This window comes from Vigna umbellata, chromosome 3 (genome assembly GCF_029865625.1).
Source record: "Vigna umbellata cultivar VRB3 chromosome 3, Vumbellata_1.0, whole genome shotgun sequence".
NCBI lineage: Eukaryota > Viridiplantae > Streptophyta > Magnoliopsida > Fabales > Fabaceae > Vigna > Vigna umbellata.
Genome location: NC_142167.1, coordinates 54,183,933 through 54,209,220, shown reverse-complemented (window position 1 = coordinate 54,209,220; position 25,288 = coordinate 54,183,933). Strand labels below are relative to the sequence as shown.

Sequence of the window (25,288 nt, the reverse complement as noted above, 5' to 3'; positions counted from 1 at the left end):
ATAAAAACAGAAAACAACTTTAAATATTTAAAACTTATTCCTAATTAAGCGCAACAATAATTTAAATCTAAACTATATCTTCAACAGAGACCAAGTAGAGTTAGGGCATGAGCCATAATCTACTCTAAAGGTGTTTAAGAGGTTGCATAGAGTTAGGGCATGAGCTAGGGAGAAGAGTTTCATTATCTCATACTCATTTCCAAAGAAAAAATGCATCCACATCTCCATATCAATACCCAATGGGTATAACATTTTTATCCCATCCGCATCCTGGGTAATGAATATAGTCGTATCCATAGTCGTATTTTTTCTTTTTACAATATCAATATCAATTAAATAAATTTTATTAAAAATAAAATAAAATCACAATTGAAGAAACATGATATTATCAAATATTCAGAAAGAAATTATAATTGAATACATTTCAAATTAGAGTATCAAACAAAATTTCATGAGGACCAAAATATTTATTACTTTTGCAAATGTTAATGAAATAAAGTTGATAAAAATATATTTTTTTAGAAAAAATATTAAAAACAGAGGTATACAAGTTTAAAAATATCTTAAATGTCTTTTTTCTTCCTTTCTCAAAATTCTAATGAAATATTTTCTAAAACACTCAAAACAATTCGGGTCAAATATTTTTTAGACCCTAAACTTTAAGGAGAAATTGGAATTTTTCTTTGTTTCACACTTTGATACGATATGATCCTCAAACTTAACAAATATAGTCCTCATAAACCAACTATGATAAATATTTTTAACTTGTCAAACAACGTTTTTGGATGTCGTTTGAGTTGTTTACATTGTTTCACACATTCAAGCACAAATGTTAGCCTGAAACAATGTTTAACACTTAAAAAATTAACTTATTTGGATTAAAAATATTACATCCACTCATTATTAAAGTTTAAGGACTAAAATGTATCAAATTTAGGACAAAGATGAATTTCAACGTCGCATCCAATTTTAGGAACTACAAACATATTTAACCTTATAAAAGTTATAATATGATTTTGATCACTAAACTATCACGCGATTTTGATTTTCATCCATCCTCCAAACTTATTAATTTTCATTTCTCTCCTTTTAGAAAGTACGAGAATTAGTTTTTTTTTCTTATGTGATTAACGGTGTGTCATATGACATATGTACATCTAAAAATTATTTTTAACACAATTTTATATCTCAAACTAAATTAACTATTTTAAAATAAATTCTAATTAAAATAACATTTTAAAACACAAAACTCGAATAAAAAATAAATTTAAAGATTAAATGAGAAACAAATTTACACTCATCACTTTCCATTTTTTATTATTTAAATACCATAAACTAATGTAAATATAGTTGGTTTAAAAAAATATTGTTTTGACACATTTTTATACCTCAAACTAAATGAACTATTTTAAAACACAAAACTCAAATAAAAAAGCTAAGTTTAGAAATTAAATGAGAGTTGTACTATTATTTCATATATTTTTATTATTTAAATATCATAAATTAATGAGATATGGTTGGTTTCTATTGAGTTTTTGAAGTTTCCTCATTTCGAAACAGATGATTATAATTTTTAATTTGTTGTTCAAAATTTAAGATCCAAACCAAATTAATAAGATAAAGTTGATCAATAAAATTTTTGAATTTGAATATATTCCCATTGTTACTGGATAAAGTTGAATCCTTGACCATCCTATCATAAATCCTAATTTGTAACTTGATTGAATTTCCCAATCACCTTATACAACCCTCCATGTCATTTCTCTCAATTATGTGCACACAAGTCATTATGATGACAAGAATCGTTTCCCTTTTCTTATAAGACTAAGCAACGAGAGTCTCCACGAAGATTCAACCTTCGAAAAATGTTCAAACCTTGTACAACCTTTTTATAGGTTTTATTTAATAAAAATCAAGTCAAATTTACAAAATAAACTCTTATATAATAGTGTTTTTAAAGTAAATTGCTCTTATATTCCCTGAATTTTTTAGAATCACACCAATATCTCATCTTAAGAAAAAAAAGTTCTAAACAAATCTCTCGTCTATTTATTAAAAAAAAATCCATTATCACATTTTTTCTTACTTTTACCAATATTCTCTTCCTTTTTAGAAAAACTGTACTTACACTATAATAAAAAAAGGCCTTAAAAGAATAATAACAACTTAAAATATATGTGTAATTTAAAAAAAAAAAAAAGTGCCATAAATGGATGACAAAAACAAAGTCCATAAAATGAAATTTGAAGAAACATAGTGAGCACGACCTTTGACAACAACAGGCCCGTGCCGTGTCCGTCATGTAGTTCTTCTGTTCATTAATCTTTCACCCATTCTTCTTTGAATTTCAACCTCCATCAACTTCAAATCATGCCTCTTTCTTTACTTTTTCTTCTTTAGCTGTTTCATATCTCATTGAAACTTTGAAAGGTTTTGTTTGAATAATCAAATTCTAACTGTGAAAGCACTATCTATTTTTCTCATTTATGATTTGCATAACAAACAAATTTGCATCACCTAAAACTTTTCATTTTCAAAATATAAATTATTAACAAATAATTTTTACTATATATTGATCATGTTGATGATGAAAAATAAACTTAACATAGGATAAAATATAATTAATTATTGTTTGGGTATAACTAAATTTGTTACATAGAAGAAAATCAAATCAGTCGATTTAATTTATTGATCAAATTAAATAACTTATTGTCATACAATATGTTGAAGTTACTATATCATTTATTAATATATTGTGAATATAGGATTTACTTATATTAACATCCTCCTAAATAATCCTTGTATTAATATTTCATTTTATGTAAGTTGCACTAGCATGCTTAAAAGTTAATTTTATAGTAATTATATGCAGTTCTCTATATATAATTTTACTATTTTATATCGTAAATATAAGAATATAGTACTTATAAGTTTAACTTACAAATATATTTGAAATTTACAAAATCATATTTTATATTGATTTTGAATGAATTCTTAAGTTCCAATATGAATTTTGAATGAATTATGTACTCTTTTTCTTAGTATGAGAAGTGTTGTTTCAAGATGAATTCATGTTTGCATGTGATTGTAAAAGTATACTAAGATTTTTTTTTATTCGAATTTTTTTATATAAAAGTATTGAATTCTATGATAGTGAGATTTGGAGCTTAATTTTAGTCAAGAAGTTTGATCAAGATAAGGGAAGCTAGTTTGTTTTCTATCAGTACTCTAAATTAAAGGATATGAATCTACGAGTGACATTGCCACCAATGTTAATAATTGGTATAGAAATTATTTTATTTAATATATGATGACTTTTGAATTTTGAGTGAGATATTTAATTGAACTACTTTGGTGTTTTTTGAGTAGTGAAATCATCATGATATATCAATTGAGTTAAATTCGTTCAGTGTTGGATATTATTTTAGAACTAAATATATCATATTAGATACAAGTAATAATGAAACAAACCTAATTTTCCTGTGATAATTTGTTGGGCAAGTCTAGTTTTCATTAAGTGGCTAAATTTCACTTGTTTTGTTGAGAACTTTTGTTGAGCACATTTCAACATGTGTTTAATTCGCTATGTAACCTTATTGTTGGCTAAGCAATAGAGGCTTTTATGAACTTTAAGAAAATAACTTTTGTAAATGTTTTTAAATGCTAAAATTGGTTTATCCTTATTTGTTTTGTTATATTTAATAAATATATCGTATGTCGATATTATATTAATGTAATGGAAAGATTCATTATGAGAGGATATATGTTTGTGTGTATGTGTCTGTGTGTGTGTGGGTGTGTATGAGTGTGCGTGTGTGTGTATGTGTGTGCGTGTGTATGTGTGTGTGTATGTGTGTGTGTATGTGTGTGTATGTGTGTGTGTTTATATGCGTGTGTGTGTGGGCGTGTGGGTGTGTGTATGTGTGTGTGTATGTGGGTGTATGTGTGTGCATGTGTGTGTGTCTCTCTATGTTTGTGTGTGTGTGTGTGTGTGTGCATGTGTGTGTGTTTGTGTGTGTGTGTGTGTGTGTTTCTCTATGTGTGTACGTGTGTCTGTGTGTACGTGTGTGTGTTTTTGTTTGTGTGTCTGTCTGTCTGTCTTTATGTGTGTGTTTCTGTGAGTGTGAGTGTGTGTGTGTGTGTGTCGGTGTGTGTGTGTGGGTGTGTGCATGTGGGCATGTGTTTGTGTGTGTCTGTGTCTGTCTATGTGTGTGTTTGTGTCTGTGTATGTGTGTGTTTGTGTCTGTCTGTGCATGTGAGTGTGTTTGCGTGTGTAAGTGTGTGTATAGGCTGCTCGTGTGTGTGTGTGTTGGCGTGTGTGTGCGTGTGGGGGGGGGGGGTGTTTGTGTGTGGACGTGCGTGTGCGTGTGTGTGGGCGTGTGGGCTCGTGTGCATGTGTGTGGGGGGCGTGTGTACGTGTATGTGTCTGTGTGTATGTGTGTGTGTGTACGTGTGTGAATTTCTGCCTTTATGTGTGTGTCTATGTGTGTGTATCTGTATGTCTGTATGCATGTGTTTCTCTGTGTGGGCATGTGTGTGTATACGTGTGTGTGTGTATACGTGTGTGTGTATACGTGTGTGTGTGTATGTGTGTTTGCATTTTTGTGTGGGCATGTGTGCGTATCTATGTGTGTGTATCTGTATGTCTGTATGCATGTGTTTCTCTGTGTGGGCGTGTGTGTGTATACGTGTGTGTGTGTATACGTGTGTGTGTGTGTGTGTATGTGTGTGTGCATTTTTGTGTGGGCATGTGTGCGTATCTATGTGTGCGTATCTGTGTGTGTGTGTGTGTGTCTTTATGTGTGTGTGGTTGTATGTGTGTTTCTGTGTGGGTTTGTCTCTCTCTCTCTCTCTCTCTCTCTCTCTCTCTCTCTCTCTGTCTTTGTGTGTATATATGTGTGGCTGTGTGTGGGTAGGTGCGCGTGTGTGTGTACGTGTGTTTGTGTGTGTGTTTGTGTGTGTGTGCGCCTTTGTGTGTATGTGTATGTGTGTTTCTCTATGTGTGTATGTGTGTTTGTGTGTGTGGCTGTATGTGTGTTTCTGTGTGGGTTTGTGTCTATCTCTCTCTCTCTCTCTTTGTGTGTTTATATGTGTGGTTGTGTGTGGGTAGGTGTGTGTGTGTGTGTTCATGTAGGTGTGGGCGTGTGTGTGTGTGTGTCTGTGTGTGTGTGGCGTGTGTGTGTACGTGTGTTTGTGTGTATGTGTGTGCCTTTGTGTGTGTGTGTGTTTCTCTATGTGTGTATGTGTGTTTGTGTGTGTGTGTGTTTGTGTGTGGGAAAGTGTGTTGTGTTAATGTGTGTGTGCGTGTGGGTACGTGTGTGTGTGCATATGTGTGTGCACGATGGCGTGTGCGTTTGTGTCTATGTGTGTGTGTGTGTTTGTGTGTCATTGTGTGGGCGTGTCTGTGTCTGTGTATGTGTTTGTGTGTTTGTGTCTCTATGTGTTTATGTCTTTGTGTTTGTGTTTGTGTTTGTGTGTGTATATGTTTGCGTGTGTATGTGTGTGAGTTTGTGTGTGTGTGTCAGTGTGTGTCTATATGTGTGTTTGTCTATGCATGTGTGTGTTTTTGTGTATGTTTGTGTTTTTGTGTGTATGTATGGGTGCTCGCGTGTGTGTTTGTGTGGGGGCGTGTATGTGTGTGTGTTTGGACGTGTGTATGTGGAGGGGGGGGAGAGGTGTGTTTGTGTGTGTGCGTGTGTGTGTGGGCTCATGTGCGTGTGTGTGTTTGTTGTGTGTGTGTGTATGGGCGTGTGTGTGCGTGCGTGTTTTTGTGTGTGTGGGCATGTGTGTGTGCGTACGTGTGCAGATGTGTGTGTTTGACGTGTGTGTTTGTGTGTGTGTCTCTATCTCTCTCTTTGTGTGTGTATGTGTGTTTCTCTATCTGTGTACGTGTGTTTGTGTGTGCGTGTTTGTGTGTCAGTGTGTGGTGTTGATGAATAGGAAAGTGTACCGAATCACACAAGTAATATAAAATGGTAAGACCAAGCATCGTGTCCCAAAGGACTCTCGGCACTACACAGTCGTGTGATAACTTGATTAATTAAGACTTAAAGAAAACAATATCATTGGGTTCAAATGCAAAGACAGAAAATTAAATATGAATGCAATTTGATCAATAGAAAAATAGCACAGTGATGAACGGATGTTGTTTAATATGAGATGAGTATGTTGTTGGGGTTAGATTTCACCAAGTTTCCTCTTGTGTATGTAGGAATTCTTCTTTATGCATTAATGTCAACGTCACTCACTAAATTACTTAAACTCGATCCCTCGGCGAAATAAGTTTGTCCTCAATCACCAATTCATGTAATAAGCACAGATGAATTACTCTAACAATTAATGAAAAAGCATATGTTATTAAGAATCAATTCAAATACATGAGAGTTCACAATGTTACATCATCCCTCAACAACAAATAGATTTTAGTTCACCATAGACATGATGAAACTAGATGAATAATGGAAAAGCATGAGATAACAAAACCCTAAAAGTAGAGGATGGAAGCTCCCGCATCCAAATCCGCCTTCAGAGTGTGGAAGAGTGTGTTGTTGTGCTGCTTCAGCCAGAGATACAAAACATAGGACGCCTGGATCCTTTAAATAGAGCAAAGACAGAACAGAAACAAAGCATAAGCCTGTGTTGTTGGCGCTCAAGCGCCCCACTTAGGGCCCCCAGGCGGTGAGCGGTGGTCTTCCACGCTCAAGCCTTAGAGAGGACGCCCAAGCTTGGTGCTTCTGACGCTCAAGCGACCCAAAAGGGGCGTCTGGGTGGTGAACGGTGGTTCCCTGCGCTCAAGCCTTAGAGAAGACGTCCAAGCTTCGTGCTTCTGGCGCTCAAGCGCCCCAAAAGGGGTGCACAGGCGGTGAGCGACGATTTCCTACGCTCAAGCCTTCAAAAAGGGCGCCCGAGCTTCGAGCACTCCTCCCTTATGATGCTTTTCCAGGCCTTTCTAAGCTCCATCTCCATGGCACTTCATCCCTGCTTTCCATATTATCTCATTTTCTACCAAAACAAGGAGAATTAGTCATAAAATCATCAAATTCAACCTCAACTCTCTTATTCACACAACTTAACAGAAAAACATGATTCCAAGAAAGTTTCTAAGCAGAAAAGGGTGCATTTAGTATCAAAATTACATCACAAATAACAGTATTTTCAACCGTTATCATGTGGGCGGGTGGGTGTGTGTGTTTGTATGTTTGTTTCTATGTGTGTGTGTGTGTGTGTGTGTTTGTATGTGTGTGTGTGTGTGTCTGTGTTTGTGTGTTTGTGTTTGTATGTGTGTAGGTGTTTGTGTCTGTGTGTGTGTATGTTTGTATGTGTATGTGTGTGAGTCTGTGTGTGTCTTTGTGTGTATCTATGTGTCTATGTGTGTGTTTTTCTCTATCAGTGTGTTTATCTGTGCATGTGTGTGTGACTCTGTGTATTTGTGTCTGTGTGTGTGTGTATGGGCATGTGTGTGTATGTGTGTGTGTCTCTGTGTGTGTGTGTGAGAGAGAGAGAGAGAGAGAGCTTGTGTGTGTGTGGGCATGTGGGCTCGTGTGCATGTGTGTATAGGGGCGTGTGTTGTTCAGCATGAATGTGTGGGCGTGTGTACGTGTCTTTGTGTGTGTTTGTGTGTGTGTGTGTGCACATGTTTGTGTGTCTGTCTTTATGTGTGTGTCTATTTGTATGTGTTTGTGTGTGTGTGTGTTTCTCTTTTTTTTGTGTGTGTGAGTGCGTATGTGTGTGTGGGTGTGTGCTCGCGTCAGTGTGTGGGCGTGTGTGTGTGTGTATAGGTGTGTGTGGGCATGTGTGTGTATAGGTCCGTGTGTGTGTGCGTTTGTGTGTGGGCATGTGGGCGTATCTCTGTGTGTGTGTGTGTGTGTGTCTTTGTGTGTATGTGTGCCTGTATGTGTGTGTATGTCTAGCTGTGTGTGTGTTTCTATGTGTGTTTGTGTCTGTGTCTCTGTATCTGTGTGTATGTCTAGTTGTGTGTGTTTTTGTGTGTGTATGTGTGTATGTGTGTGTGTCTCTCTCTTTATTTTTGTGTGTGGGCGTGTGTGTATGGGTGCACATGTGTGTGTTCGTGTAGGTGTGGGTGTCTATGTGTGTTTGTCTGTGTGTGTGTGTTCGTGTAAGTGTGGGTGTTTATGTGTGTCTGTCTCTGTGTGTGTGTTCGTGTAGGTGTGGGTGTCTATGTATGTGTGTGTGTGTCTATTTTTTTGTGTTTGTGTCCATGTGGATCTTTAGGTCTGTGTATGTATATGTTTGTGCGTGTGCGTATGTGTGTGTGTGTGTTTCTCTATGTGTGTATGTGTGTTTGTGTGTGTGTGTATGTTTGTGCGCCTGTGTGTGTGTTTCTAAGAGTGTGTGCGTGTGGGTTTGTGGATGTGGGCGTGTGTGTGCGTTTGTGTGTGTGTGTGTCTGTGTGTGTTTGTGTGTTTCTCTATGTGTGTACGTGTGTCTGTGAGTGCATGTTTGTGTTTTTTTTTGTGTGTGTATGTTTGTTTGCTTGTGTGTATGTTTCTGTGAGTGTGTGTGTGTGTGTCGGTGTGTGTGTGTGTGTTTTTTTTGTGGGTGTGTGCATGTGGGCGTCTGTGTGGGTGTATGTGTCTGGGCGTGTGTGTGTACCTCAATGTGTGTATGTGTGTGGGTGTGTGTTTGTGTGTTTGCGTCTATGTGTATGGGTGTGTGTGTGTATCTATGTTTAGTTGTGTGTGTGTTTTTGTGTGTGTGTTTGTGTCTGTGTGTGTATTTCTGTGGGTGTGTGTCCCCTCCTTCTCTCTCTCTCTCTATCTTTCTCTTTGTGTGTAAATATGTGCGTGTCTTATTGAGTGTCTATGTTTGGGCGACTTTGTATGTGTTTGTTTGTGTGTGTGTGTGTGTGTGCGTGTGGGTATGTGTGTGTGTGTGTGCACGATGGCGTATGTGTGTGTTTGTGTGTGTGTGTGTGTGTGTGTGTGTGATGGGGGGCTTGTGTGTGTGTGGGCGTGTGGGCTCGTGTGCGTGTGCGTGTGTGTGTGTGTCGGGCGTGTGTTGTTGGGCGTGTATGTGTGGGCGTATGTACGTGTTTGTGTATGTGTGTGCATGTCTATCTTTATGTGTGTGTCCATATGTATGTCTGTGTGATTGTTTTTCTATGTTGTGCGTGTGTGTCTTTATGTATGCGTGTGTGTGTGGGTATGGGTGTGGGTGTTTGTGTGCATGTGGTCGCGCGTGTGTGTGTATAGGTATTTGTGTGTGTATGTGTGCGCGCGCGCGTGTGTGTATGGGCGTGTGTGTGTATCTGTGCGTGTGTGTGCCTTTATGTGTTTGTATGTCTAGTTGTGTGTGTGTTTCTGTGTGTTTTTGTCTCTCTCTCTCTCTCTCTCTCTCTCTCTCTCTGTGTGTGTGTGTTTGTGTTTATGTGTGTAGGTGTCAATGTGTGTGTGTTCGTGTAAGTGTCGGTATCTATGTGTGTGTATGTGTGTCTGTTTTTGTGTGTTTGTGTCTGTGTGGGTGTTTGTGTTTGAGTGTGTGTATATTTTTGTGCGTGTGCGTATGTGTGTGTATATGTGTGTCTGATTGTGTTTGTGTATCTCTGTGTCTGTTTATGTATCTGTTTGTGCGTGTGTGTATGTGTGTATGTGTGTGGACGTGTGTGTGTGTGTGTGAATTTATGCGTGTGGGTGTGCGTGTGTGTGTGCGTCTGAGTGTGTGTGTGGGGGGGTATGTGTGTGTGGGCGTGCAGTCTCGTGTGTGAGTGTGTGCGTGCATGTGTGTATGTGTGTGAGTGTAGGCGTGTGTTGTTGGGCGAATATGTCGTTGTGTATGACCGTGTGTGTGTACGTGTGTGTGTGTCTATCTATATGTGTGTGTCTATGCGTATGGTTGTGTGTGTGTGTGTCTACGTGTGTGTGTGTCTATTTGTATGTGTGTGGTTCGGTGTGTGTGCGTGCGTGTGTATCTGTGTGTGTGTGTGTGTGTTTGTGTCTGTGCGTATGTGTTTGTGTGTGTGCAGGTGTATTTGTGGGGGGAGGGGTCTGTCTATGTTTTTTTGTCTATGTGTGTGTATGTTTCTTTGTGTGTGTGTGTGTCTGTATGTGTTTGTGTCTATGTGTGTGTATGTTCTTAAGTAAGTGTGTGTGTGTGTGGGGGGGGGGGGGGGGGGGGGCTCTGTGTGTGTGGGCGTCTCTCTGTGTTTGGGCATGTGTGTGTGTGGGCTTGTGTGTGGTCGTGTGTTCATGAGTGTGTGTGTGTTTGTGTATTTGAGTGTCTGTGTCTATGTGTATGTGTTTGTCTCTATATGTGTATGTGTGTGTGTTTGTGTGTGTACGTATGTATTTGAGTGGTGTGTTTGTGTCTGTGTCTGTGCGTATGTAAGGGGTGATGTGTGTGTATGGGTGTGTGCGTTGGTGTGTTTGTGTCTAAGTGTGTATGCATGTTTTTGTTGGGTGTGTTTTGGTGTGTGAGGTGGCGTGTGTGTGGGCATGTGTGTGTGTGGGCGTGTGTATGCATGTGTTTTTTGGGTGTGTGTGCGTATCTGTGTATGTGTGTGTATGTCTGTGTGGGGGTGTGTGAGTGTGGGCGTGTGTGTGTGTGTGTGTATCCGTGTGCGTTTTTGTGTGCGTGTGTGGGTTTGTGTTTGTGTGTGTATTTTGTGTGTGTGTGTGTTTGTGTGTGCAAGGGTATGTGGGTATGGCGAGAGCAGAGGCGTGTGTGTGTGTGTGTGTTTGTGTGGGCATGTGTGTGTGTGTGTGTGTCTATATGTGTGTTTGTGTAAGTGTGTTTGTGTGTTTGTGTCTGTATTTGTATCTGTGTATATGTGGGTGTGTTTATCTGTGTGTGTTTGTTTGTGTGTATGAGTGTGTGTGGGTGTTGGGCGTGTGTATGTGTGGGCGTGTGTGAGCACGTGCGTGTGTGTGTGTGTATGTCTGTGTTTGTGTGAGTATTTGTGTGTGTTTGTGTCTGTTTGTGTTTGTGAGTGTGTCTGTATTTGTGTGTTTGTATGTGTGTGTGTGTGTGTGTTTGTGTTTGTGTCTATGTGTATGTCTGTGTTTTTGTGTCTGTGTCTTTGTTTGTGTATGTCTGAGTGTATGTGAATGAGTATGTGTGTGTGTGTGTTTGTGTGTGTGTGTGGGCGTCAGTGTGCGTGTGGGCGTGCTTATGTGTGGTCGTTTGCATGTGTGGGAGTGTGTGTGTGTGTGTAAGCATGTATGTGCGTGTGGGCATGTGTGTGTGAGTTTGTAGGTGTGTCTATAAGTTTGCATGTGTGTGTATGGTCATGTGTGTGTGTTCAATGTGTGTGCGTGTGCGTGTGCGTGTGCATGTGAATGTGTGTGTGTGTGTGTGCGTGTGCGTGTGCAGGTAGGTGTGCATGTGCGTGTGTGTGTGTTTGTGTTTAGGCGTGTGTGTGCATGTGTGTGGGGGCGTGTGAGCGTATCTGTTTGATTGTGTGTTTTATGTGTGTGTGTGTGTATGTGTGTGTCTATGTGTTTGTGTGTGTCTATGTGTTTGTGTGTGTCTGTGTGTATGTTTTTTTATTTGTGGGTGTGTGTGTTTGTGTATGTGTGAGTGTTTATTTGTGTGTGTCTATGTGTATGTGTTTGTCTGTATCCGTGTGTGTCTGAGTGTTTGGGCGTATGTGTTTGGATATCTGTGTGTGTGGGGGTGTTTGTGTGTATATGTGTGTATGTGTGTGTTTGTGTTTGTGTGTGCGAGGGTATGTGGGTGTGGCGAGAGCGGGGGAGTGTGTGTGTGTTTTTGTGTGGGCATGTGTGTGTGTAGGCATGTGTGTTTGAGGGCGTGTGCATAAATGTGTGTTTGTGTGTGTGTGTGTGGGTGCGTTTGTGTCTGTGTTTGTCTGTGTGTGTTTTTTTGTGTATGTGTCATTTTGTGTGTGTGAGAGAGAGAGTTTGTCTTTGTGTGTATGTCTACGTGTGTGTTTGTGTATGTGTGTTTGTGTGTTTGTGTTTGTATTTGTGTATATGTGGGTGTGTTTATCTGTGTGTGTTTGTTTGTGTGTATGAGTGTGTGTGGGTGTTGGGCATGTGTATGTGTGGGCGTGTGTGAGCACGTGCGTGTGTGTGTGTGTATGTCTGTGTTTGTGTGGGTATTTGTGTGTGTTTGTGTCTGTTTATGTTTGTGTGTGTGTCTGTATTTGTGTGTTTGTATGTGTGTATGTGTGTGTGTTTGTGTTTGTGTCTGTGTATGTCTGTGTTTTTGTGTCTATGTTTTTGTTTGTGTATGTCTGTGTGTATGTGAATGAGTGTGTGTGTGTGTGTGTGTGTTTGTGTGTGTGTGTGGGCGTCAGTGTGCGTGTGGGCGTGCTTATGTGTGGTCGTTTGTATGTGTGGGAGTGTGTGTGTGTGTGTGTAGGCATGTATGTGCATGTGGGCATGTGTGTGTGAGTTTGTAGGTGTGTCTATGAGTTTGCATGTATGTGTATGGTCATGTGTGTGTGTTCAATGTGTGTGCGTGTGCGTGTGCGTGTGCATGTGAATGTGTGTGTGTGCGTGTGTGCGTGTGCGTGTGCAGGTAGGTGTGCGTGTGCGTGTGCGTGTGTGTGTGTGTTTGTGTTTAGGCGTGTGTGTGCATGTGTGTGGGGGCGTGTGAGCGTATCTGTTTGATTGTGTGTTTTTTGTGTGTGTGTGTGTGTATGTGTGTGTCTATGTGTTTGTGGTGTCTGTGTGTATGTTTTTTTATTTGTGGGTGTGTGTGTTTGTGTATGTGTGAGTGTTTATTTGTGTGTGTCTATGTGTATGTGTTTGTCTGTATCCGTGTGTGTCTGAGTGTTTGGGCGTATGTGTTTGGATATTTGTGTGTGTGGGGGTGTTTGTGTGTATATGTGTGTATGTGTGTGTTTGTGTTTGTGTGTGCGAGGGTATGTGGGTGTGGCGAGAGCGGGGGAGTGTGTGTGTGTTTTTGTGTGGGCATGTGTGTGTGTGGACGTGTGTGTTTGAGGGCGTGTGCATAAATGTGTGTTTGTGTGTGTGTTTGTGGGTGCGTTTGTGTCTGTGTTTGTCTGTGTGTGTTTTTTTGTGTATGTGTGTCATTTTGTGTGTGTGAGAGAGAGAGTTTGTGTCTTTGTGTGTATGTCTATGTGTGTGTATTTCTTTGTGTGTGTATGTTTGTGTGTGTGTCTGTATGTGTGTCTGTGTGTGTGTGTGTGTGTTTCTATGTGTGTGTTTGTGTTTATGCGTGTCTATGTGTGTGTGTTTGTGTCTTTGTGTATGTTTTTGTATCTGTGTGTGTGTGTGTGTGTGTGTCTTTGTGTGTTTGTGAGTGTTTATTTGTGTGTGTTGGTGTGGGTGGGTGTTAGGCGTGTGTATGTGTTGGCGTGTGTATGTGTTTCTGTAGGTGTGTGTCTTTATGAGTGTTCATATGTCTATGTGTGTCTTTATGTGTGTGTGGGCTTGTGAGTGTGTGTGTGTGTGTGTGGATGTGTTTGAATATCTATGTATGTGTTTGTGTCTGTTTGTGTGTGTGTGTATACGTTTGCAGGTGCGTGTGCATGTGCTTGTGCGTGTGCATGACCGTGCGCGTGTGCTTGTGTGTGTGTGTGTGTGTGCGTTTACGTGTGCGTGTGTGTGTGTGTGTGTGTGTGTCTGTGTCTATGTAAGTCTTTGTGTGTGTTAGTTCTTATGTGTGTGTTTGTGTTTGTGTGTCTGTGTCTGTGTGTGTTTTTGTGTGTGCGTGTGTGTGTGTTTGTGTTTGTGTCTATTTGTATGTTTGTGTTTTTGGGTCTGTGTGTTTGTGTGTGTATGTTTGTGTGTATGTGAATGAGTTTGTGTGTGTGCGTCTATGTGTCTATTTGTGTCTATGTATGTCTATGTGTGTGTGTATGTCGGCTTCTGTGTGCGTGTGGACGTATGTTTCTGTGTCTGTTTGTGTGTGTCTGTGTGTGTGTGTGGGCGTCTGTGTGCGTATGGGAGTGTCTATGTGTGGGCGTTTGTATGCGTGGGAGTGTGTGTGTAGGTGTGTATGTGCCTGTGGGCATGCGTGTGTGTGTTTGTACGTGTCTATGAGTGTGCATGTGAGTGTATGGTCATGTTTGTGTGTGTTTCAATGTGAATATGTGCATGTGCGTGTGCGTGTGAGTGTGCATGTACATGTGCATGTGTTTGTGTGTAGGTGTGTGTGTGCGTGTGTGTGTGGGCGCGTGAGCGTATTTGTTTGTGTGTGTGTGTGTGTGTGTGTTTATGTGTGTGTGTGTGTGTCTGTGTGTGTGTGTCTGTATGTGTCTGGATGTTTGGGCGTATGTGTGTGGGGGGTTGTGTGTGGCGTGTGTGTGTGTGTGCATTTGTTTATGTCTGTGTGTGTGCATGTGTGTCTGAGTGTGTGAACGCGTGTGTGTGTGGGCTTGTGTGTGCAGGTAGGATTATGTGTCTTTGTAGGTGTGTGTGCGTGTTGTCTTTGCGTCTGTGCATGTATGTGTCTGTGTCTATGTTTGTGTCTATATATGTGTGTTTGTGTGTGTTTGTGTGTGTGTCTGTGTCTGTGTTTGTATGTGCGTGTGTGTGTTTGTGTTTGTGTCTATGTGTATGTCTGTGTGTTTGTGTCTGTATGTCTATGTGTATGTGAATGTGTGTGTGTGTGTCTATGTGTGTGTGTGTGTTAGCGTCTGTGTTTGTGGGAGCGTATGTTTCTGTGTTTGTTTGTGTGTGTCTATATGTTTTGGGTGTGGACGTCAGTGTGTGTGTGGGCATTTGTATGTGTGGGAGTGTGTGTGTGTGTGTGTGTGTGTGTGTATAGGCGTGTATATGTGTGTGGGCATGTGTGTGTGTGGTGGGTGTGTTTGTTTGTTCGTGTGTGTATGTGTGTGTGCATGTGTGTGCGCGTGAGCGTGTTTGTGTCTGGATGTTTCGGTGTATGTGTGTGGGCGTGTGCGTTATTGTGTGTGTGAGTGTGTGGGCGTGTGTGTGTTTTTGTGTGTGTCTATGTGTTTGTGTGTGTCTTTGTGTGTGTTTGGGTGGGATTGTGTGTTTGTGTGGGGTTGTGCGCATGTATGTGTGTGGGCGTGTGTGTGGGTCTTCGTGTGCATGTGCTTGTGTGTGCGTGTGCGTGTGGGGGTGTGTCTATGTGTGAGCGTGTGTAAGTATGGGGCTTTGTATGTGTGGGAGTGTGTGTGTGTGGGCATGTATGTGCATGTGGGCATGTGTGTGTGTGTCGGGGGGGGGGGGGGGGTATGTGTTTATGTGTGTGCATGTGTGTGTATGGTCATGTGTGTGTGTGTTTAATGTGCATGTGTGTGCGTATTCTTATGCGTGTGATTGTGTGTGGGCGTATGTGGAGGGGGGAGGGGGCCTTGTGTGTCCGTGTGTGTCTATGTGTGTGTCTATGTGTGTGTGTGTGTATGTTTTTGTGTGTATGTGTGTGTGTGTGTGTGTTTATGTGTGTGTCTGTGTGTATGTGTTTGTGTTTATCTGTGTGTGTCTAGGTGTTTTGGCGTGTGTGTGTGGGCGTGTGTTTGTGGAGTGTGTGGGTGGGCGTGTGTGCGTTTGGTTGTGTGTTTGTGCGCGTGTTTGTCTGTCTGTGTATGTGTAAGCATATGCGTGTGTGTGTGGGCATGTGTGTAGGATTGTGTTTGTGTGGGTGTTTGTGCACATGTATGTGTGTGGGCATGTGTGTGTGGGTCTGCGTGTGTAGGTGCATGTGCATGTACTTGTGTGTGTGTGTGTGTGCGCGTATCCATGTGTCTGTGCTTGTCCTTGTGGATGTGTGCGTATGCTAGTGCTTGTAGGTATGCTTGTGCGTGTTTGTGTGTCTGCATGTGTGTGTGCATGTGTGTGTGTCCCTGTGTGTGTGTGTGTGTCTGTCTGTCTTTTTATGTGGGGGTCTGGGTGGATAGGCATGTGTGCTTGTCTGTGTGTGTATTTGTTTGTGTGTGTGTCTGTGTGTGAGAGTGTATTTCTCTATGTGTGTGTTTGTGTGTGTTTGTGTGTGTGTCTGTGTGTTTCTCTGTCTGTGTGTGTGTTTATGTCTTTGTGAATGCGTGTGGGCATTTGGGTGTGTGTGTGTGTGTGTTCAGGTGTGTGTGCATGTGCTTGTGCGTGTGTGTGTGCTTGTGTGTGTGCGTCTACGTGTGCTTGTGCGTGTGCGTTTGTGGGTGTGTGCGTTTACGTGTGCGTGTGCATGTGTGTGTATGTGTGTGTGTGTGTGTCTGTGTGAGTGTCTGTGTGTGTATGTTTGTGCGTGTACGGGTGTATGTCTGTATATGTGTTTGTTTGTGTGTGTGTGTTTGTGCCTCTATGTGTGTGTGTATGTTTATGTGTGTGTCTCTATGTGTGTATTTATGTATCTTTGTGTGTGTTTGTGTGTGTGTTTGTGTCTGTCTGTGTGTGTGTATGTGTGTTTGTATGTGTGTGGGGGTGTGAGTATTTGTGTGTGTGTCTGTATGTGTGCCAGTGAGCGTTTCCGTGTGTAGGTGTGTTTTTGTGTAGGCGTATATGTTCTTGTGGGCGTTGATGTGTGTGTGGGATTGTGTTGTGTAGGCGTATGTATGTGCTCGCGCGCGTGTGTGTGGGTGTGGGTGTGTGTGTGTTTCTACATATGTAGGTGCGTGTGCATGTCTTGTGCCTATGTGTGTGCGTGTGCATGTGCTCTTGCTTGTGCTTGTTCGTGTGCATGTGCATGTGTGTGTGGTTCTGTCTGCGTATCTGTGTGTGTGTATGTGTGTTCATGTGTGTGTCTTTGAGAGCGCGTGTGTGTGTTGGCGTGTCTGTGTGTGGGCATATATGTGGTTATGGGCATTTGTGTGTGTATGCGTGTGTGTGCGTGTGGGCTTGTGTGTTTGTGTGGCCGTGTGTGTGCGTGTGCGAGTGTGTGCATGTGTGTGTGTGTATGGGTGTGTGTGTGTGTGTTTGCATGTGTAGGTACTTCTACTTGTGCATGCGTGTGCATGTGCTCTTGCTTGTGCTTGTGCGTGTGTGTGTGTGGTCGTGTGTGTGTATCTGTATGTGTGTGTGTGTCTGTGAGCGTGTGTGTGTGTGGGTTGGCATGTCTGTGTGTGAGCATATATGTGGTTATGGGCGTTTGTGTGTGTAGGCGTGTGTGTGCGTGTGGGAGTGTGTGTTTGTGTGGCCGTGTGTGTGTGTGTGGGTGGGTGGGTGTGTATATGTGTGTGCTTGTGTATGTATGTATGTGTGTGTGTGTGTGTGTTTGCGTGAGCAGGTGCGTGTGCATGTGCTTGTGCGTGTGCATGTACGGGTACGTGTGCTTGTGTGTGTGTGTGTGTTTGTGTATGTGTGTTTGTGGGTGTGTGCGTTTACATGTGTGTGTGCGTGTGTGTGTGTGCATGTGTGTGTGTCTGTGTGTGTGTGTCTATGTATGTGTCTGTGTGTGTGTGTGTGTGTTTGTGTGCGTGCGGTGTATGTTTGTATATGTGTTTGTTTTTGTGTGTGTATGTATGTTTGTGTGTGTGTCTCTATGTGTGTGTATTTATGTGTCTTTGTGTATGTCTGTATTTGTGTCTGTGTGTGTGTTTGTATGTGTGTGTGTGTTTATGTGTATGTTTGTGTGGGGCTATGTGTGTATGTGTGTGAATGAGTGTGTGTGTCTCTATGTGTGTCCATCTATGTTTATCTCTGTCTGTGTGTGTGTGTAGTTGTGGGCGTCTTTGTGCGTGTGGACGTATGTTTCTATGTGTATCTATGTGTGTGTCTATCGACGTCAGTGTGCATGTAGGTGTGTCTGTGTTTGGGCGTGTGTGGGTGGTCGTTTGTGTGTGTAGGCGTGTGTGTGCGTGTGGGATTGTAGTCGTGTGGCCGTGTGTGTGCGTGTATGTGGTTGCATGTGGATGTGCTTGTGCGTGTGCGTGTGCTTATGCATGTGCATTTGTGGGTGTGTGCGTTTACGTGGGCACGTTTACGTGTGCGTGTGCATGTGTGCGTGCGTGTGTGTGTGTGTCTATGTCTGTGTCTGTATGAATGTGTGTGTGTGTGTGTGTTTGTGTGCGTGCGGGTGTATGTCTGTATATGTGTTTGTTTTTGTGTGTGTGTTTTTGTATTGTGTGTGTGTATGTTTGTGTGTGTGTCTCTATGTGTGTGTATTTATGTGTCTTTGTGTGTGTCTGTATTTGTGTCTTTGTGTGTGTTTATGTGTATGTGCGTGTGTGTTTGTGTGTATGTGTGTATGTATGTGTGTGAATGAGTGTGTGTGTGTCTCTATGTGTGTCTATTTGTGTCTATCTATGTCTATGTGTGTGTGTGTGGGCGTCTTTGTGCGTGTGGGCGTATGTTTCTATGTGTGTCTGTGTGTCTGTGTGGGCGTCAATGTGCATGTGGGCGCGTGTGTATGTGGGTCTGTGTGTGTGTGTGTGGCCGTGTGGGCATTAGTGTGTGTGGGGCGGTGTGTGTGTTTGTGCGAGTGTTTGTGTGTGTATGGTCATCTGTGTGTGTTTCAATGTGCATGTGTGTATGTGTGTGGGTCTGTGCGTGTGTGTGTGAGAGAGTGTGTTTGTATGTGCATGTGTATGCGTGTGCATGGATGTGTTGTGTAAAGCATTGTTTGAGTTATTTATTAAGAGTTCACACATGTGTTAGTAATAGAGAGTCTTTTGCTTCATTGATTATCTTTATATATATATATATATATATATATATATATATATATATATATATATATATATATATATATATTATGGTGGAGTAGTTCTTACACAGTGAAATGCTTGGATTGTAACAAAAAGAAAATTTAATTTCATGATCCATGAATTTGCTTCTAAATCAACATCTTCAATTAGTATATTTGTAGAACGTAATTAATAAGAGTGTTTTAAAATTTTATTTATTGAATATTTTTTGATGAATAAATTTATATGCAGTGTGATTATTATATTGTAAATTTATGAGATTTCTAATTTTTTTTAATTCTAAATAATTTTCATTTTGATGCCATTTATTCGTCATTTGAAATAATGATAAAAAAGTAATAAATTTTAAATATTTTTTAAGATTTAAAATAATTTATTATGTTTAACATATTGATATAAATTATTTCGAAAAAATAGTTATTATTAAAAGTTTGAACATCCACAATATAACATTTCTTTTTCAACATTATTTTAATCCAAATAAAAGTGGTATCGTAAATATTTGAATCCTAAAATAAATTACTTAGAATATTTCAAAGGTTTAATCATTCTGATAGTCTCTATTTATGTTGGATTTTCTCAAATAGATTCCTCTTTTTTCTATTGTCTCATTTGGATCCTTAAAAGTGAAAAATCAATGCAATTCGGTATGTGCTGTTAAATTGGGTTAACAAAGTTAAAATTTGGTTGAGCTGCCACTATGACCTGGTTTTATTAAATTGTGTGGCAGATAGATGACATGATATGTGGTATGATACATTAAACAATTAAAGAATAGGTTTCTGATAAAAATTGAAATTGGAAATCGCAATTTTGGCTACGACGAAGGAGGCGCGATTTCTTCCTAACGAAAATTAGGGTTTTGTGTTTTGGTGCCTTGTGGGTTACTACGATGGTGGTAGCCATGAAGCAGCTTGATTTATGTCTTAGTTTTATGTGATTTGGGATGAGGTATTTTTGTGCGATTTAGAGTTCATGAATTCTTTGGTTGCAGGTTCCATGGAGTTCACAGTTTGGGAAGATGAGATGCAGGTGATTCGTAGCTTGGTTGAGTTCGTTGCATGTTTGTGGAGACTTGATGGCACAAGACTGCTGAAATTGACGCACAAAAACCCTAATTTCATTTTCACCACATTTTTTCCACAAAGAAAAAAACTCTCTTACCACTTTCTCTCTTCCTTCAACCCTAACCTCGTCATCTTTTCTTCTTTCACAAAAGTATTGCTTCTCTTTCATCCCTTCTTCACTTTTCCAACAACTCTTTCCACCCCACTTTCTTTTCTCAACAACGCAAACATTTCTTTTACATGTTTTTTGTTTTGCGAAGACTGTCATGACTTGTCCATGGTGGTCCACGATGATTCGAAGATGGCGCAATATCGAACACTCTGTGAATCCTAAAATCGTTGTATCTCCAATCTTGAATCCTATCTTCCAATTTCATTTTCATGAACCCTAATTTATTGATCCCTAATTTCAATTCTCAAAAACCTTTTTTTCTTAATTACACATATTCCACGAAACCTGCTCTGAATGTGTCATGTCAATTAATGATTCCACATCATTTTGACAACTCAGCTTCATTTAAACTCCGTTCATCCAATTTAATGGCAGAAACTCAATTGCATTGATTTTGTACTTTTAAAGACCCAATTGAAAAAAAATAAAAAGGGAACCTATTTGAAAAAACAGAACTATCCAACTGATTAAACATACTTTAAATAAAGAAAGAAAGGATAAAATTATAATTTTAAAATATATGGAGGTCTACAAAAAAAATTAGGGTGTTGCACCCTCCACCACCCTAAGTGCTTCTGCACCTCCTCACTATTTTATTTTATTCCAAAAATACTCTACATCTCCCCACTATTTTCTTTTATTCCAAAAATACCCTACACCTCCCCAGTATCCTCAACAATCTTTCTCTTTCTCTCTCTGCATAAATTAAGCATTCATATGGCTTAGATTTAAATTTGTAATATATTGCAAAATATAAAATTCAAAGAAAACTTCAATATTAGTGCTTTTACCACTTCCATTTTATAAACTTAAAAGTTAGATGCAAATACAAAATAATAAACATAATAATATTAATAGTAAATAATATATTATTATTATTATTATTATATACTAACTTTATAACGACGAAAGAACTAAATAAATTCCAAATCTTTAACAAATAACTTTTCTTTTATATTTTAAGTATTTAATAATATTTTTATATTCTTTATCTAATAAATTAAATACTTTATTCAAGTTATTTGAGTGAAACATGTCGATAAGTTAAAACATAATATAATGTTAAAAATTATAGATATTAAATGTAAAAAAAAACACATATATATAAGTATTTTTCTAGAAATTTAAAACAAAATTTTACCATTTATTAAGTAATTTGAAGAAAAAAATATATATTGAACAGTGAAAATAAGATTGAATCAAACTTATTTAAAGAAAAATGTAAATAAAATTTTACAATATATCACAAGTTTAAATCTGAATCATGTGAATGCTCCATTAATGTGGAGAGAGAAAGAAAAAGATTATTGAATATAGTGAGGAGGTATAGAGTATTTTTGAAATAAAAAAATAGTAAAAAATGTAAAATGTTTTTGAAATAAAAAAAAATAGTTGAAACGCAACACTCATTATCTTTAGGTTTTAGTCCATCAATATTGTTGGAATAACAAACCCAATCATGCAATGATCCAAAAATATATTATGGAGCTGGACTATTTTTTATCATTCGGCCCAAATCAAAATTTAAAATGGAGTGTAAACATATTTGAAATCGAAATTAAGTTACATATGCAAATACTGTCTCAATTTGTTTTAATATTAAAAAAAAATATTTGAATTGATCTATAATCTTTATAATAAATTCTAAGAACACACCTCTAACTCAATTAGAGAAATAGTGAATTTAAGTAAAAATATTTTGAGCAGGGTTAACAAGACAATTTTTCTTATTAGTGCTAACGTCATATTTCTCTTAATATAATTTTTATTATTTACTAAAAAGTACAAAATCATAGATGAATTTCAGGCTTCTCGTGTGGGTTTCAACAGTTTTTAAATTTTTTAATTTAGTTGAATGTGAAAAATATATATTTTGGTAATTATAAACAAAATGCATCATTGGTATGAATAATTTAACATAATTTTGTTTTGTTTTTTGAACTTTAATAACTTAATAGATTTTTTTATATGCTAATAATAATTATTGAACACTTAAATTGAAAAGATTAAACACTATCATACAATTAATAAAAATATTAAAAAAAGTAAAAATATTTAAATGTAAAAGAAAATTTAATTACATCATATAATTAGACAAAGTTTATGACCAGAGAAGAAAATATAAAGGAGGATGAATATTACAGTGGGTACAGGATGTGAGAATATGTACATTTCCATTCTCATCTCCATACTCATGTGCGTTGATTTGAGTTTCATATTATCTTGTAGCACCTTATATTTACAATTTAGCTGAATAGGGCATAATCATATATTTAGGATTGAAAACTGTGAAATGAAATTATTATAAGGAGATCTCCACCTACTATAAGAACACTAAGAAACTTAAATATTTTATATTTTTATTTCATTTTAAATTTTAATGGTTTTAGTTTCAATTATATAAAAGGTTAATTCAAAATTAATTTTGTCCAATTCAAATAAATACTTAATACACAATAAATGTATAAGTATTCACTCATGAAAACACATATGCTCCATCTGGGAAAGGTGGTGCCTAGACCCATTCTTTGTAAGCACCACTTGAATGATATCTCCTATCTTTTTTCAATAATTCTCTCTAATTTATAGTGTTTTCTTTTTTCACTTCATAACAAAGTCTGTAAGATATAGAAAAATAACATTTAATAATTTGTAATTGGTAATAAAAGCAAAGCCCAAGTCACAAGGCCCAAAATCTACCCTCTCTTTTTCATCAGAGAACAAAAACTGAGTTATGCTTTGTGCAGTTAATCGACAATGCAAGGGTTTCGACGAATCACCACAGCGACCATCTCTACCGCAAAGCAATTCAAGTCTCTAACATCCATTATTCCCGCCGATACGCATTTCTCTCCTTCCGGCAAAGTTCCGGTGACGAGAAGGTGGCTGTCGAGCCGCAAGTCCCGGAGCGGCGAGGACGAGTGGAACGAGGCATGGGAAACGGCGTGGCTGCCGGAGGACTTAACACCGAAGACGCGAGCTCCATGGGAAAGCGACGTCAACTTCCCTTCCTCCTCTTCCTCCGCCGCAGTGGCGGTTGACGCCGTGCCCGAGGCCGATGAGGAGACGAAAGCGTTCGTGGCAGAGATGAACGAGAATTGGAACGAGCGGCGAAGAGGAAGAGGATCGAAGGAGAAGGAGAAGAGGGAAGAAAATGGCGCGCTTTACAGCGTGGAGAATATGAAGAAGGATTATCGACTGAAGAAACAGAGGCTGCACGCTGGACTGTGGTTGAAGGAGATTGAGAAGCTCGAGGAGGCAAAATTGGCCGATTCTGACATTGCTGCTGGCGATGACATTCAGAGATTGATTGATAGTTGCTCCGAGTATACCTCTCGCTCTCTTACCCCCTTTTAAATTGGATTATGGTTCTTGAGATGCTGTTTTATATTGGTATTTGAGTTTGTGGTTATTAATTTGTTATTGATTTAAGTCCCTGATACTGAAATCTCATCAATCATTATGGTTATATTCAAACTTTTATAATCTATTCTCGTGTAGAGTGTACAATTTGAAGTAGTTATTGACCTTGAGATTTCTAATGAAGCATGTTGTGCGGTTCTAACACCGGATTAGTTCTTGTTCTATGTTATTGTATACTGTGATATTATTGACCAATCACCATCTCTCCCAATATTTTGAACTATAGGTTAAGGCTTGGAAATTTATGATTAAGTTTAACGAGTGTTAGCTACGTACTATTCTGACATATTCTTCCTTGCTGGTCTCTTTTTTAAAACTACAAATTCATGAGTGTGGAGCTCATTAAATAAATAGTGAAGCCTAATTATTTTCATGATTTGCATCAAACTTCGGTTAATAGTAGAGTGTGTTAGAAGATGTATTGCTAAGAACTTTCTTAGTTTTATATATCTAAAGAACTGCCAATAGTACATTTATATTATTCGTTGAAATTTGTTGAAAATCACTGAAGTGTGTGTATATATATTCAAGTGGTAGCGTCTTGTGTTTCATAATTATGTGGTCCAGGTTCGAATCCTAATAATGTCCCTTTAGGTATGGATTAAACCATTTCGGAAGAGAATTCATATTGTGTGCACACTTAGGCATGCTATGAGAAAGCTCATTGTGTTTGAATTGCGGGTAATTCATGGACGCAGTCCCCCTTCCTTGTATTGTAACTCGATTTATAAGAAATGGCGTGGTAGGGGGATTGAACTTTCGACCAGTTGGTTGTAGAAATATCTAATGTGTGCCTTTCTTTTAATGCCATTAATATGGTATTGCTTTTAAAAGACGTGGCCTAATTAATGGTAGCAAATGAAAATCTATGAATAAGTACTTGTATTTTATTTGCGGGAATGCCAAGGTTTTTCCTTCACGGCAGAATTATTCTTTGTAGATCCCAGATAAGGCTATGACTAGGTATTAACTGCTCACTATTTAATTTTTTTTCTTCAATGTCTTATGTTATTTGCTTACTTTGTTTCGCACACTAATGTAGATGTATGGCCATTCTGTTTTTTCTACACTATGGGTTTTCTGGTCTCTTGTTTCTGTGCACATTAAGGTCTCATAGCATCGTAGTTATAGCTTTTTCATCTTAGTATCATCTCTACTTGTGAATGTTGTACTTAAATGACCGAACGACTGCAGCATTTTTTACCCTGGCAATAATGATCTCAACAATGCACAAGTGCAAACTGCGGAGTTCAAAAATATGCCTGATGGATGGGAAACGATATCAAAAAATCAAGAAGGAAATGTCTGGGAGATGTCCCAGAGAGAAGAAGATATACTTCTCCAGGAATTTGAACGACGTATTGCCTATAGCAAATTTCAGGTGTGTATAAAAACAATAGATTGCCATGTTGCTTTTCTAATCCCAATATAAAGCGTTGGTATTCTTTATAGGAATTATGGAGTATAATGTCAGATACCTAGTTTTTCTCTTTATCATTGACAACTTGATAAAACTTGTATGCAGATTGCTAGTTTTATCAAGACTCACATATTTAGCAGGAGGAGGCCAATTGATGGGTGGAAATATATGATAGAGGTGGTGGGACCAAATGCTAAGAGAGGAAAGGGTAGTGTTTCGAGAGTACCAAGTCTGTCTGATCCCTCTACACAACCTTTTAAGGAGGAGAAAAATTCAGTTGACAAGACTTACCTTCCTCTTCAGAGAAGGTAGCTTGCTCATGTTGGTGCAGCGGTCTTTTGATTAAAAAATGGGTGAATAAAGGACAGTTACTGCTACTTAGCCTTTATTGACAACAGATGCTCTCCATGCAATCTCTGCTAAGGTTCAAAACCGTGGTTGAATTATAAAAGCAGGTGACGATATGACCCAGGATGAATGTGATACTAATTAGTGGCCTAAAAGCAAAAGGAGTTTTCTCTTTTGCCATGTTAAATATTACCTAATATGTGAAAGCATTTAGGGTTAAACTGGAGGATGTACACGAGGATATTGAATTGGGCTTCACAATTTTTTTAACAGGTGTTTAATATCTATAGCTATGTATTTATTTA

The 25,288-nt window shown here is 39.0% G+C and overlaps 1 protein-coding gene across 1 annotated transcript; it reads left to right on the top strand.

Annotated features, from left to right (window-relative positions):
* Positions 1-22,490: 22,490 nt before the first annotated feature.
* On the top strand, positions 22,491-25,288 carry LOC124821458 (protein GAMETE CELL DEFECTIVE 1, mitochondrial-like). Its single transcript, XM_047293349.2, has 3 exons — positions 22,491-23,118; positions 24,410-24,596; positions 24,741-25,288. The coding sequence occupies exons 1-3, from the start codon at positions 22,550-22,552 to the stop codon at positions 24,945-24,947; spliced, it is 963 nt and encodes a 320-aa protein (XP_047149305.2). The 5' UTR covers positions 22,491-22,549; the 3' UTR covers positions 24,948-25,288.

What these genes read in the sequence shown, in the direction of transcription:
- LOC124821458 (XM_047293349.2), top strand. Translation starts at nt 22,550, where the DNA reads ATGCAAGGGTTTCGACGAATCACCACAGCGACCATCTCTACCGCAAAG. An exon ending in TTGATTGATAGTTGCTCCGA is followed by an intron (nt 23,119 to 24,409) that starts GTATACCTCTCG and finishes GAACGACTGCAG; the next exon opens with CATTTTTTACCCTGGCAATA. An exon ending in TTGCCTATAGCAAATTTCAG is followed by an intron (nt 24,597 to 24,740) that starts GTGTGTATAAAA and finishes ACTTGTATGCAG; the next exon opens with ATTGCTAGTTTTATCAAGAC.